The 15,242-nt window shown below is 45.3% G+C and overlaps 1 protein-coding gene and 1 pseudogene across 1 annotated transcript; one reads left to right on the top strand and one right to left on the bottom strand.

Moving 5' to 3' along the window:
* The first annotated feature begins 1,720 nt into the window (after window positions 1-1,720).
* Window positions 1,721-7,367, top strand: CTSL (cathepsin L). Its single transcript, XM_052644988.1, has 8 exons — window positions 1,721-1,753; window positions 2,208-2,343; window positions 2,847-2,969; window positions 3,064-3,210; window positions 3,395-3,619; window positions 5,160-5,322; window positions 6,494-6,611; window positions 7,076-7,367. Exons 2-8 carry the CDS (start codon window positions 2,218-2,220, stop codon window positions 7,173-7,175), a joined length of 1,002 nt encoding a protein of 333 aa, XP_052500948.1. The 5' UTR covers window positions 1,721-1,753; window positions 2,208-2,217; the 3' UTR covers window positions 7,176-7,367.
* Window positions 7,368-8,250: 883 nt separating this feature from the next.
* Window positions 8,251-14,964, bottom strand: LOC128052087 (CTD nuclear envelope phosphatase 1-like; annotated as a pseudogene).
* Between the last annotated feature and the right edge of the window lie 278 nt (window positions 14,965-15,242).

Raw genomic sequence — 15,242 nt, forward strand, 5'->3', positions numbered from 1 at the left:
CATTAACATGAATCCACCACGGGTGTACACCTGTTCCCCATCCTGAACCCCTTGCCACTCCCTCCCCATACCATCCCTCTAGGTCATCCCAGTACACCAGCCCCAAGCATCCTGTATCATGCATCAAACCTGGACTGCCGATTCATTTCACATATGCTATTAATGTATGTTTCAATGCCATTCTCCCATATCATCCTGCCCTCGCCCTCTCCCACAGAGTCCAAAAGACTGTTCTATACATCTGTGTCTCTTTTCCTGTCTAGCATACAGGGTTATCATTACCATCTTTCTAAATTCCATATATATGCGTTAGTATACTGTATTGGTGTTTTTCTTTCTGGCTTACTTCACTCTGTATAATAGGCTCCAGTTTCATCCACCTCATTAGAACTGATTCAAATGTATCCTTTTTAATGGCTGAGTAATACCCCATTGTGTATATGTACCACAGCTTTCTTATCCATTCATCTGCTGATGGACATCTAGGTTGCTTCCATGTCCTGGCTATTATAAACAGTGCTGTGATGAACACTGAGGTACACGTGTCTCTTTCAATTCTGATTTTCTCGGTGTGTATGCCCAGCAGTGGGATTGCTGGGTCATATGGCAGTTCTATTTCCAGTTTTTCATCTTTCCTTAAATCTTAAATTTCTTAAATCTCGAGAAAAGGCCCTAGATACTAAGGAAGAAGAGCGGGAAAGTAAAAGCAGTTACTACCTGTCATTTTTCCTTTTTTCTTAATTAAACTAAAATTTTCTGTAAACAACTCGTTTCTGTTGGTTTTGAGGGAAACTTGAGAGACAAGAAGAACCCCTAACTGGGGAAGACAGGAGAAGGGTATTACAAAATACCACCTCTTCTCTGGAGGCCCTCCCAGCCCTTTGCCTTCCTGAGATTTCTGCAGTGACCAGAGCGCCACGTTCTCTGAGGAACTGCGATTCGGCTCCTCAAACCCAGCTTGTACGACCCTTAACCCTGGAGGTCGGCTTGAGAGCTTTGCATTCCTCCAGCCTGCCGCACCTTTGCTGTGGAATAAGCGGGAGTCCCTGGAGAAGGAAATGGCAATCCATTCCAGCACTCTGGCCTGGAAAATCCCATGGACAGAGGAGCCTGATAGGCTACAGTCCATGAGGTCGCGAAGAGTCGGACACGACTGAGCGACTTCACTTTCACTTTCCTGGACTCTGAGACAATTATCAGTCTTCCCGAAGACTTTCACCAAGAACTCTAGGATTAGGACTTAAAATTTAAACAATACAAAACAAAACCCTAGGGAAGGAGGCACAGGGTTACGCTAAGAATCCACTTGGGACCCCTTGCAAGCCTCTTTTAGTGAACCACCGACCAAGCGCACGAATTCGATGTAATTCGTTGATCCGGGTCCCCAGGGAGGCACCGGCCGCCCTCCTCAGTTCTGCCCAGTGGGCCCCCGCCCCCGTCGTCGCCCCCCACCCCCCCCCCCACCCCCCCCCCACCCCCCCCCCCCCCCCCCCCCCCCAGCTCGCTGCTGTGGGGTCCACTGCGGCTGGCATCTGGACAATTTGGATCCAGCCTTGTCAAGCGCCGGGAGTCCCAGCACAGGGGCCCCGCCTATATGAGGCTCAGCCAATCGCGGGGCGTGCTAGCGGGGGGCGGGGCCTGCCGAGCGCAGTCCCGGAGCCTTAAATGGGAGGTCTTGGTGCCCACAACCCAACTTCAGACGCCCCGGGATCCGGAGCCGCCGGTTGCGCCTGTGCGGCAGCCCTCGCCACAGGTGAGCGCCACGGGCTGGGACATGGCGCGGCGGGCTCACTCCGGCTAGCAGCGCGACTGCACCCTTGAGGGTTGAGGGCTTGGGGAGGGGTTCCAGGAAGCGCCGGTCTGACAAGGCTGTATGACCCCCGCTAGCTGGACTGCAGAGCGTTTGTCGGCACCCCGTCTACATACTCTGTCAGCGGAGGGAGTTCGCTGGGCCCGCCCCTGGGCTGGGCCCGCCCTTGGGCTGGGCCCGCCTGCAGCGCCGGAGGGTGGCTCGTCCCGGCCGCTGTTTGAGTCCCAGAAGAGCCTCACCCTGTCCCGCGCGGAAACCACATCCATAGACTTCCCCTACTGTCCTTTTATAAATACTTGGGAATATAAATGTTTTTAGTCCACCGTAATGGCTCAAAGAAAGATGGCCTTTTAGAAAGATTGGTTTAATCAGATACTCATTTCTTCTCCCTTCCTAGGTTTTTGAACATGAATCCTTCACTCCTCCTGACAGTCCTTTGCTTGGGAATAGCCTCAGCTGCTCCAAAATTTGACCACAGTTTAAATACACAATGGGAATTGTGGAAGGCAGTACACAGGAAACCATATGACTTGGTTAGTAACATCTGAAACTGAACATCTGAAACCCTGCAGAGAATGGTCCACGCTCTTGGGAGTTTATAGCAGATAGTAGTCTCTTGAGGCTGGCTCTTATGAGGGCAGTAACTTCATGGCACCTGTCACTGAGTACACTATGAGCGTTTGCCCTGTCATGTGGGCGCTGGAGAACAGCTCCCAAGAGTATAGAGCCATCTCTGGCCATGGTCCCTCTTCCTCTTTATATACAAATCCACTTGGTGACGGTGTGTGCTGTCGCTTCAGTCGTGTGCAACTCTGTGACCAGGCTCCTCTGTCCATGGGATTCTCCAGGCAAGAATACTGGAGTGGGTTGCCATACCCTCCTTCAGGGGATCGTCCCAACGCAGGGATTGAATCTGTGTTTCTTGCATCTCCTGCCTTGGCACAGGAGTTCTTTACCACTTAGCACCACCTGGTGAAGCCCTTGGTGAGTTGGTTTTAAATAGAAAAAAAGAATATAGGCTACCTGTTTGCTCTAGAATGAAGAAGGATGGAGAAAAGCAGTGTGGAAGAAGAATATGAAAATGATTGAGCTGCATAATCAAGAATACAGCCAAGGGAAACATAGCTTCAGCATGGCAATGAATGCCTTTGGTGACATGGTGAGTGTGGCATGAATTTTTTGTGCCTTCTCTCCTTAACACTTTAGCAAAATAACCTCTTACTTTTCAACATTCTATTTCCTTTTCCTTGAAGACCAGTGAAGAATTCAGGCAGATGATGAATGGCTTTCAAAGGCAGGAGAACAAGAAGGGGAAAGTGTTCCATGAAACTATCTTTGCTTCGAGTCCCCCATCCGTGGATTGGAGAGAGAAAGGCTATGTAACTCCTGTGAAGAATCAGGTATGATGGTATTCAGCAGATCTTTCTCCAAGAGTAAAGCCAAATAGGAGCTGCCATCCTTGCTATGATACACTGTGCAACAACATGCAATTCACTAGGTTTTAAAAGCATTTCCAAATATATGGGCTACTGTCAATGTCTTGCTATTTGTTTTGTAAATTATGCTTTTAAATTTTGTTTTCAGGGTAAATGTGGTTCTTGTTGGGCTTTTAGTACCACGGGTGCTCTTGAAGGACAGATGTTCCGAAAAACTGGCAAACTTGTTTCACTGAGTGAGCAGAACCTGGTGGACTGCTCTCAGCCTGAAGGCAATCGGGGTTGTCACGGTGGCCTCATGGATAATGCCTTCCAGTATGTTTTGGACGTTGGAGGCCTGGACTCAGAGGAATCTTATCCATACACTGGATTGGTAAGAGGAGCTCCTTGTTATCAAAGTTGAACACTTTACGGGAAAACAGATATCATGTTTAGAATCCACATTTTAGATTGTAGAATCTTTATCTGCAGACTGTCAGAACTGTCCTTAGATAGCCTTGCACAGTTCTCTGTTTAGCTACTTACCATGTGTTCATGCTGTTGCTTCAGTCATATCCAACTCTGTGTGACCTTCTGGACTGTAGCCCACCAGACTCCTCTGTCCATGGAATTCTCAAGGCAAGATTACTGAAGAGGGTTGCCATGTCCTCCTCCAGAGGATCTTCCTGACCCAGGGATCGAGCCCGCATCTTTTACGTCACCTGTATTGGCAGTCAGGTTCTTTACTACTAGTGCCACTTGGGAAGCCCAGATAGTTACCATAAAGCTGTTAATATTTCTATGGTATGTGGAAATATACATTTGTTGTTGTTTAGTCACTCAGTCGTATCCGACTTTTGCAACCTTTTTTGGGCTCCAAAATCACTGCAGATGGTGACTGCAGCCATGAAATTAAAAGACGCTTACTCCTTGGAAAGAAAGCTATGACCAACCTAGATAGCATATTCAAAAGCAGAGACGTTACTTTGCCAACAAAGGTCCGTCTAGTCAAGGCTATGGTTTTTCCAGTGGTCATGTATGGATGTGAGAGTTGGACTGTGAAGAAAGCTGAGCGCCAAAGAATTGATGCTTTTGAACTGTGGTGTTGGAGAAGACTCTTGAGAGTCCCTTGGACTGAAAGGAGATCCAACCAGTCCATTCTAAAGAAGATCAGTCCTGGGTGTTCATTGGAAGGAATGATGCTAAAGCTGAAACTCCAATACTTTGGCCACCTCATGCGAAGAGTTGGCTCATTGGAAAAGACTTTGATGCTAGGAGGGATTGGGGGCAGGAGGAGAAGGGGACAACAGAGGATGAGATGGCTGGATGGCATCACCGACTCGATGGACATGAGTTTGGGTGAAATTCGAGAGTTGGTGATGGACAGGGAGGCCTAGCATGCTGCGGTTCATGGGGTCGCAAAAAGTCGGACACGACTGAGTAACTGAACTGAACTGAACTCAACTGAACTGAGACTGTAGCCCGCCAGGCTCCTCTGTCTGTGGGATTTACTGGGCAAGATTACCACAGTGGGTTGCCATTTCCCCCTCTAGGGGATCTTCCCAACCCAGGGAGCAAACCCCTGTCTCCATGTCTCCTTCCTTGTAGGGATCAAACCCCCGTCTCCATGTCTCCTACCTTATAGGAGTAAAGGTGGATTATTTACTGCTGAGGCACCAGGGAAATATACATATCATTCTTTATAAGTACAAATTTCTCCTGAGTAAAGGTTTCTTATGGGCAGGTAGATTGGGAATGTCTGATTGAATAGACACAAGCTAATTTTTCCATTTCAAAACAGCCAATAGCATTTCATCTCCTGGGATGCTTTGTAACAAACTTGACTTGGAAATCATGAAGCTTCAGATTGTCTTGAACTCGTGTACCCCAGGAGGATGGTATTAATCACGTCTCTTCCCCATGACCTTTAAAAGGTTGGCACCTGCCATTACAATCCCAAGAATTCTGCTGCTAATGAAACTGGTTTCGTGGACCTCCCTAAGCAGGAGAAGGCTCTTATGAAGGCAGTGGCAACGTTGGGCCCCATCTCTGTTGCTGTAGATGCAAGCAATCCATCTTTCCAGTTCTATAAGTCAGGTAAGTATTTATTTAAGTTGAAATTTAGGCAGAAAAGTTGGAAAATCACCATGACATACAGCAAAACTGACTCTGTGGTATGTAGAATTCAGTGTAAAATGTGAAGGTGTATAGATTTAATATAGTTGTTAGTATTTGTGCCTGATGTGTCCATTTGACATTACTTGAACCATGTCCCCATGATTTTAAGCACTTCATAAATATATCTGAATGGCTACTTAATTTGATTCATGTAGCTTGATTTACTTTTTTCTAGTTGTATGTGCTCAGTTGTGTCCATAACTCTTTGCAACCCCATGGACTGTAGTCCACCAAGCTCCTCTGCCTGTAGAATTTTCCAGGCAAGAATGCTGGAGTGGGTTGCCATTTCCTGCTCAAGGGGATCTTCACAAACCAGGGATCAAACCCACATCTCGTGAGTCTCCTGCATTGGCAGGCAGATTCTTTACCACTAGCACCACCTGGAAAGCCCTATTTATGACTGTAGCCACCCAGAGCTTCAACTGTTAGACCTTCGAAATTTTCCAAAGAATTTTGCTACTGTAATTAAAACTAGAAAGAACTTCTTGGCTGAAGTAACTTTGTGTTGTGTGTTATTTCCCTAGACTGAATGTCCTGGAAGTAAAATGATAAGATTTTAAGGAGTGTTCTTTTATGTCTCTTGACATGTTGTTTACAAAAGAGAGTATGCCGTTTGCGTATCTGCTAGTGTTAGATGAGGGCCTGAATCCCTAGCCTAGAATGAAAAAAAAAAAATCTTTTTTTTTTTTCCTTATTTATTTATTCTTACCTTTTTTTTTTTTTTTAAATTTTACTTTACAATACTGTATTGGTTTTACCATACATTGACATGAATCCGCCACAGGTGTACATGAGTTCCCTATCCTGAACCCCCCTCCCACCTCCCTCCCCATATCATCTCTCTGGGTCATCCCAGTGCACCAGCCCCAAGCATCCTGTATCCTGTATCAAACCTAGACTGGCGATTCGTTTCTTACATGACGATTTGGGAGAATGGCATTGAAACATGTATAATATCATGTAAAATCTTGTTTTTAAATCTTATCTAGATTTATATCATTTAGCTGAACTTTGAGATGTCTCCTTACCCTGATTAATAGACTAGGTCACTTGGAGGTCTTCACCCCAACGTTGTATTTTATTTTCCCAGGCATTTATTATGAGCCAAAATGCAAGAGTGAATCTGTGGATCATGCTGTTCTGGTAGTTGGCTATGGCTTTGAAGGAGCAGACTCAGATGACAATAAATATTGGCTTGTCAAAAACAGGTATAAAATGCCCCAAATACTTATATTTGAGGTTGAAAAGGGGAGTCCTTTTTGGAATCAGCATTGGAATTCAGGTCCTCAAATCCTTAAGTGCACTTCTGAAGTCTTATGCCACTTCGGATGATCACAGACATATTAATGTTTGATTATAACATTAAGATACTGTTTGAAGTTGCCTAAGGTATTGATGTAGTTTTGGTATCATCTCATTTCTAAATCCAAACATTTTTTAAATTCTAAAACACCTCTGGCCCCAAGAGTTTCTTTTTAACATCTCTAATTTTATAGTTCTGTGAAAGGTTTGGGGATAGAAGTTATGTATACATTTAGAACTCAACCATGACCAAGAACAACTGCATTTCTTGCTTCTTTCTGAATCTGTCTTGACCTCTGATGCACTAAGTATTAATAAATATAAATGTGTTTGATTCTTTGTATAAAATGAAAACCTTCTCTTCTTTCAGCTGGGGTGAACACTGGGGCATAAATGGCTACATAAAGATGGCCAAAGACCAGAACAACCACTGTGGAATCGCTACCATGGCCAGTTATCCTACTGTCTAAACCTCAAAGGCTGGATTAAGAACAATATCCAGAGGAAGGATATTCTCTTAAAACTGAGCAGACTTTATTGTGTGGGAATGAAAGACTTGAATCATTGAAGATCCAAGCTGTGATCTGAATTCTGTGACCTTTTACACTGGTGAAAACTTACCACTTCTTTCACTACTGTTGTAAATATGTTTGTATGATCAACTTGCCCAATGAATTTTGAACTTTCATGTTTTAAAAGGATGTATACAGTTTTACCTTTTAAAATAAAACTTTATTTCAGAATAGAGGTGACTTTTTTCTGTTTTTAATACATTACATTTTTAGAGTAAAAAACATAATTGGGCTCTTAAGACATAACTAATTATTTTTTGTTGTTGTTTAGTTGCTAAGGCATGTCTGACTCTTTTGTGACCCCATGGACTATAGCCCACAAGGCTCCTCTGTCCATGGAATTCCCCAGGCAAGAATACCAGAGTGGGTTGCCATTTCCTTTTCCAGGGGGATCTTCCAAACCCAGGGATCAAACCCACATCTTCTGCATTGCAGGTGGGTTCTTTACCTCTGAGCCACCAGGGAAGCCCCTAACTGAATGTGCCAGTGGTCTATTAGGAGAATGGCTGTGTGGCCTTCTGGTTCTTATGAATATACAGATATTATGTTAGCTACCCATTGACTGTGTCTGACATCCCTTGAATAGAGCAAAATTTGACAGTCTCAAGGACAAGGTTAAGTCCTTTTGTACAAGAGTTGTTAAAAAAATGAAATCAAAACAAAGCTAGCTTGGATTCTCTTTTGAGTCTCCTAGATTACTGAATGTGTCTTGAATTCTGGCCAGTCGTGTTTCTCAACTGGCCAGAGCACTGCTGTGGCTCTCCTAGGCCTCTGCTTAGATCCCAGTCTGGAGTTTTCAGGGAGTGCGAACATGAAGTTAAAGGGTGGCTGCTTCAAAATCTGGCCCTTGTGTCCTTCCAGACTCCATACAGAGTGCAGGGCTCTGAGGGCAGAGAGGGTGGGAGGGGCAGACCCTGTGCAGGCCCTGTCATCACCACTGGACAGGGCATCAAACAAACAGCCTCCTGAGGGCTCAACCTCCCTTCCCCCTATCCCAACTCAGGGGGAGGGGAAGCAGCTGCCACCAGAGCCTATGTTGGTGAAGTTTTCCACTCAGCACAGAACAAACATCAGTGGTGAACCCGAGGGCATCTGGCATCAGAATCAGGTCGAGAAGGATGAGATTGCCGGGGTCACTGAGCCAGGATTTGGTGGGGATGGCCTTGGCTAGCTTCTGTAAGCCCTGGGGAGTCATGCAGGATCATAGTGCTGAAGAAGTCACTGTGGGCCACAGAGAGTGTCCTGGAGGTAGTGGCCAGATTCCACAGTGCAGTGTTGTCTGTAGTATTTCCAGAGTGCTTCTGCTATTATCCAGTGCATCAGCCACAGTAGAGCCCCAAGTCTCCACGCTTGCTGTGGCCACCACCAGCTGGGACCACTGGCTCACCACTTCCAGGAAGGAAGCCACATGGGGCCTCTTAACTACAAAATCCCAAGGGGTTGTTTGTCTATTGCTACCTCCAGAATGAAGTCAGGAGGTGTTCCAGGTGGACTGTGGGCCTCAGGACCCCATGAAAAGGGGAGTGAGTAACACCAGAATCTTCCCCTTCACCTGGCTTGGCCGATTCCGGGATACATGACCGCCGGATCCCTGGTCGTGGGGGGGAACGCGGTAATGGGATGGGGTAGGGGGGTTGGTGCCGAGGGGGCAGAGTCCCAAGTGGCCGAAGAGGATGCAGAGAGGGGCATGGAAGGGGTGGCTCAGAAAGCCACCCACGATGAGTCATCTTTCTTTTTCTTTTTTCGAAATTAGATTTTTATTGGCATTTTCAATATTGACTTTGACGAGTCATCTTTCTGATGACTTAGAAAGCCCAGTAGAACAGGGAGCTGGGGGACAGATGTGGGCAGCCCACTGGGGCCCACGTGGGCTGGGAGTGGTACCGACGGCTTTGCGGAGGTTGTCCGCAGGGCCGAGACAAGTGGTGCTACAGTGGGGTCCTCTGAGACCAGAAGGGAAAGGATGAAGAATTGAGGAGCTAGGGAGAAGGGAGGGAAGGATAAGGAAGGGGGAGGGGCAGAGGAAGCAGGGGGTGGCCTGCTGCGCAGGCGTGCTAGGGCACTGCCCTCGGGAAAGAAGGTAAATTGTTTTCATAAGGAAATAATTCACATTTTAGAAAAGTGAACACACATGTATATGATTTCCAATCGAGAAAAGGGCCTTAAAGATCATGATCGTTTGGCCCATGATGTTATAGGATATAACTCTGAAAATCAAAGTCCCAGAGCCTGTTTCTGGCACAACTTGCTGGACTTCTAGTGAAGACAACGTGGCTACTTTGCAAAAGACCCGAAGCATTGCCAAGAATGTTTGTCTTCACACTCATAAGCAATGAGGGACAAGTACCCACTTTTGAGAATGGGCTTCAAAAGTAGTCTGGTGGCCTCAGAGGTGGACAGTAGATGAATATCAAAAGTGATTGAAGCCTAATTTACACCTAGGTCCCTAATTCCTGAATTTGATTTTAAAAAGAAAAACTCCCTATATTCTACAAGCTAAGGAAACACATAGTATTTACTGTCTTTGTGTTTAAAATTCTCATATTCCTATTCAGGGAAATAAAAAGCAAATGGAAGCATTCAGTTAATAGAATGCTATGAGGACATGAAGTGGAGCACAATTAGGGTCTCAGCCCACAAAACTTCCAGCAGCCTCTGGTCAAATCCATCTGCACTGGACTGTGTGTCATGCTGGAGCCTCAGTGTGGCCACATTTCCAACTTCCTGACCCAGAATGACAGATGCGTTTGGAGAAAATATTTGTGGGTTTTGAGATAGTACGACCCAGTGTAGCCACAGGAAAATTTGGGAGGCTCCCAATCTGAGCCCCTTCGACTGGCTGGGGCCAGATTGAGACACCAGAATTGTAGCATCCTCTGTGTCCTGGTGACGCTGTGGATGAGACATTCCCAATCCTGAGGAGAAGATGGTGCTATTCAAGGGAGGTGGTTGAAACACCAGAAGGGAGAGAAACCTGACGTGGACCCAGAGGATCCAGTCAATGTTATTGTTGTTGTGTTGTTTAGAGACTAAGTCATGTCTGACTCTTTGCGACCCCCCTGGACTGTAGCCCACCAGGCTCTTCTGTTCATGGAATTCTCCAGACAAGAATACTGGAGTGGGTTGCCATTTCCTTCTCCAGGGGATCCTCCCAACCCAGGGGTCAAACCTGGGTCTCCTGCAATGCAGGCAGATTCTTTACCACTGAGCCACCAGGGATGCCTGAGTTGATCAATAACACAGGATAACAGGGTGGGTGTCTGAGTATAGAATTCCCAGGTCAGAACCCTTAGAAAAGAGAAATTACATTTAGAGAAAGTGGGAAGTGATTAGATTAAGGTGCAGGAGATGGGATTTTAGGTTTTTAGGACACACACAGGTTTTTAGGACACAGGGGAACCAGTGGGGCATGCAGTGAAAAGACTATTCTGGTTATTCATTACTATAAAAATAAACCATAAGCAAACATAGCAGTTTGGAAAAAAAAACCTAAGTTTCCAATTTCCTGACTGAGCTTAACTACACTGTTTTCCATTGGAAGTCTTTCATGCATGCGGGAATCGCTAGCAGTTCTGACAGGCTGACATCCAAGCAGGCTCACTCATGTGGCTGTCCCAGATGCTGTTGCAGTCTGGGCATTCAGCCCTGGCTGCCAACCAGAGTACCTACATGGACCTCCCCATGACTTGAACTCCCATGGCATGAAGGCTGACTCGGAGAGGAACATCCCAAGAGAACAGGCCAGAATGCCTAACGAGAAACTGCAAGGCTTCTTTTGACCTGACCTTAGTCCCAAGTGCAACCTCTGCTGCTTCACTGTATTCAGAGCATGTTGCCCAGGTTCCAGGGGAAGGGGCTGATAGTCCACCTCCTGGTGGGGTAAGGCAAGGTCACTTAGAAGAGCATGTGGGATGGAAGATGTGGTTGCAGCCATCTTTGGAAAATGCTATCTGCCACCTTCAATCTCTGAAAGTCCACTAGAAAGGACTCCTTAGTGTCTGTCACCTTGCTTCACTGTGACAGGCTAGTTCATACTGCTTTCAAGTAATCTTGGAAGTACAACCCAGGACTCTAAGAAAATGCCTAGGTGCTGACATGAATGAAACTGTGAAGACCTCTCAGACGTCAAAAAATTAAACAGATATTAGAATCTTCTGAAACATTCAAAGACATTTATATTTATTTAAACTCTGAAAAGTTTGAAACTATCTGTCGTAAAAGGTTTTAAAAATAAGCCAATTGACATAAATCAAATAAAGCTGAAAACGAATTTTGATTTTAGACAAATGTCGCCATATCAGTGAACCAAGGATATTGCAGCCGTCAACCCCTCAGCCACTAAAAGCTGCCACCAGCTGTGAACCTGAGGGGATTTGGGATGGAGAAAAACAGGATACCAGACCTAGGTAATTAAGGTACAAATCAAAGAACTGATCGCAGTGAATACAGATTCTGGCATCTCCCCAAACATAGAAAAGCACTAAAGTAATTAACTGACTTCCCTCATGGCTCAGAGGATCAAGAATCTGCCCACAATGCGGGAGACCTGGGTTCGATCCCCAGATTGGGAAGATCCCTTGAAGGTGGGGAATGGCAACACACTCCTGTATTCTTGCCTGGAGAATTCCCGTGGTCAGAGGAGCCTGGTGGGCTACAGTCGATGGGGTCTCAAAGAATGAGGTGCAACCAAGCGACTAAGCACACAAAGTAATTAACAGTTATCTTTTGATGCTGACTGTGTGTTAGTCACTCAGTCGTGTCTGACTCTTTTCAACCCCATGGATTATAGCCCCCTAGGCTCCTCTGTCCATAGAATTTTCCAGGCAAGGATACAGGAGTGGGTTGCCATTTCCTTCTCCAGGGGATCTTCCTGATCCAGGGATCAAACCTGGGTCTCCTACTTTGCAGGCAGTTGCTTTACTGTTTGAGCTACTAGGGAAGCTACCTGGGGTATTTTTTTATTTGTTTGTTTTGTTTTTTGCAAAAACTCCTATATATCCTGGCTCCTCCCTTACCTCTTCAGAACAGTCAGTCAGAGTTATCTGAGAGGCTGTCTCTCCTGCTTAAGTCTGTAAGTAAAGCATAATTCCCAACTTTTAGGTTGTGCTTTTTTTTCCTTCTTCAGTTGACACAATAATCTGGTCTGAAACATAAACTTACTATCAGAAGCTGAAAAGTCAACAGAGGATTCCTCCCTAGAGCCCTCAGCGGGGATGTAGCCCTGTAGACACTTTGGTTTGGAATTCTGGCCTCCGGGAGTGAGAGAGTAAATTCCTATGACTTTAAGCCATAGTGTGTCGGGTATGTCAGCCCCAGTGCAGCCCTGGCCTGCACAGCTCACCTGTGCTCTCCTCCGCAGCCCAGACAGCCCAAGAAGACTCACTGGCTCAGGACCACCCAAGACGAGTCAGACCTGCTGAACACAGAGGGATAACATCAGGAATCCCTCAGCTCATATCCCTCTCAGCCTTTCCTTGCAATTCTTCAAATGGTAATGTCCACAAGGCAATAGTCAGCTAAGGAGAAGCTGAAGAAATCCTACATGACTTAGCAGTGGATTTAAAGATCAGCAAGTGGAAAAAAAGGCACAAGAAGTTTGGGTATCTTTTCCCTTCCTCACAAGTCCTCTCTCGTCTAAATCAAACACTGGTCAGTGTTTCAAACCAGAGATAGTTGATACCTCATAGAAAGACATTCTCACACATTAAAATGCACCAAAAACAAGCTTTGCTTCCTTCTCTTTGTATTTAACGTGAGAATTAAAGTTATTAACTTGAAAATTAATGTCTTCTTTACTCACTGGCACCTCTTTTACTTGATGACATCAAATGTTTCCTTTTTTTCTCTGTTGGGGAGGAAAGATCATAAGAAAGATATGAAGGAAACACGGGAGTTGATGGCAATAAGACAATATTAACAATATAAATGCTGCTAAAAAAAGTAGCCATGACACAAAATGGCCTAACTCATGCTGGGGAATACTTTTATGGTCTTTTTTGACACTGAATTCCCGGTCTCTAGCAATAGGAGTTTTTCTCTGACTCCTGGGTTGACTTCTGTTTTCCTTTGGTAAGGGGTAGTCCTGGCCTGCACTTAACTGGCCCACCACCCTCATTCTCCCTGGATGTCTTAGGAGCCTTTTGTCACATGACTTTTATCACAGTCTGTCATACTGTCCTGAATATCATTCTAACTTCCAAGAAGAAGATAGCTTCCTGGAGATAAGCTGCATTTCCAACAAAAAACCCTTGTGTTTCTGAGAAACTCTTTTATTAAGGAAAAGGCCAGAGAACATGGTCTCAGGTGGAGTTAACTATTCACCTGGTGAGAACCAGAACTTACCTTTTATCTACTCACTTTTCCATCTATCAAATGTGCACCAGTAAATCAAAACTACAGCGAGGTATCACCTCCCACCAGTCAGAATGGTCATCATTAAAAGTCTACAAATAACAATTGTTAGAGAGGATGTGGAAAAAAAGGAACCCTTCTACACTGTTGGTGGGAACGAAATTTGGTACAGCTACTATGAGAACAGTATATAGGTTCCTCAAAAAACTAAAAATAGAGTTACCATAGGATCCAAAAATCCCATTCCTAGGCATATATACAGACAAAAGTATAGTTATGTCCTTGCTGCTGCTAAGTCACTTCAGTCCTGTCCGACTCTGTGCGACCCCATAGACGGCAGCCCACCAGGCTCCACCGTCCCTGGGATTCTCCAGGCAAGAACACTGGAGTGGGTTGCCAGTTCCTTCTCCAAAGCATGAAAGTGAAAAGTGGAAGTGAAGTCACTCAGTCGTGTCCGACCCTCGGCGACCCTATGCACTGCAGCCTTCCAGGCTCTTCCATCCATGGGATTTTCCAGGCAAGAGTACTGGAGTGGGGTGCCATTGCCTTCTCTGAATTATGTCCTTACCCAGAACTAAAATTAAAATAACCCCTGGTAGTACTGTTCTCCCCTCCCCTGATTTACTTTTCCCATAGCGTTTACTGCCATCACGCTATTACATTTTATTTGGTAGTTTTTTCTTCCACACATCAGCATTTAGTCTATACAGAGATCCATACAGAGACAAGGGGTTCTGTTTTGTTCACCTCTCTATCCTCAGCACTGAAGACAAGACCTGGCACAGAGTAGGCACACAATATGATCTGCTATCTGGGAAAATGAATAACCAATGTACCCACATTATACGAATACATTCTCAGAGTTTCGAAAGTCTAGCAGTGAAGATAATGCAAAGGCCCCTTTTGAAACTATATCCCCTTAAATATTCCCCTTCCTCAGGGGAACAACCACAATTATTAATTCAGGGATATGAATAGTCCTTTTTCTTTGTCTTTACCCAAACACACATGGAGTTCTGTTCTTCACTGTTTTTGTTTCTTCTTTTTTTAAAGATGTAAGTGTGTCTTGTCCATCATAAAATAAGCAAGCAAACCTCCTCTTAGCCCCAGGTTACTACTGCAGTTACTACATTATATTCTTCTTCCTGTTTCCAGCTAAAATCTCTTGAACAGCTTGTTTAAACTTGCTATACCCTACTTCCTCACCTTCTATTAACTTAGGTACGTCCCTAAAGTCCAGACCCTCCAAAATGACCTCATTTACTCTAGTTACTACAGGTACCACCTGAAATTTCTGATGACTTTCAGTCCCTCTCCTGAGCTCGAAAACCCCCATGTACCCAACTGCCTATAAGATGTCCTAACCCAGCTGACCCACAGAAACTTCAAACTCCAATGTACAGAGCTGAATTTTCCCCAAAATAGGTCATCCGCAAGTGCTCCCTGGCTTTGTAAATGGCACAAACATACATTTCATTCATTCCCTCCCTCTCCTTTTCTCTGACATACATAATCAACCTCTGATACCTCAACCTTCGTGCTGCTGCTGCTAAGTTGCTTCAGTCATGTCTGACTCTGTGTGACCCCAGAGATGGCAGCCCACCAGGCTCCCCC

The sequence above is a fragment of the Budorcas taxicolor genome, chromosome 8, assembly GCF_023091745.1.
Source record: "Budorcas taxicolor isolate Tak-1 chromosome 8, Takin1.1, whole genome shotgun sequence".
Classification (NCBI taxonomy): domain Eukaryota; kingdom Metazoa; phylum Chordata; class Mammalia; order Artiodactyla; family Bovidae; genus Budorcas; species Budorcas taxicolor.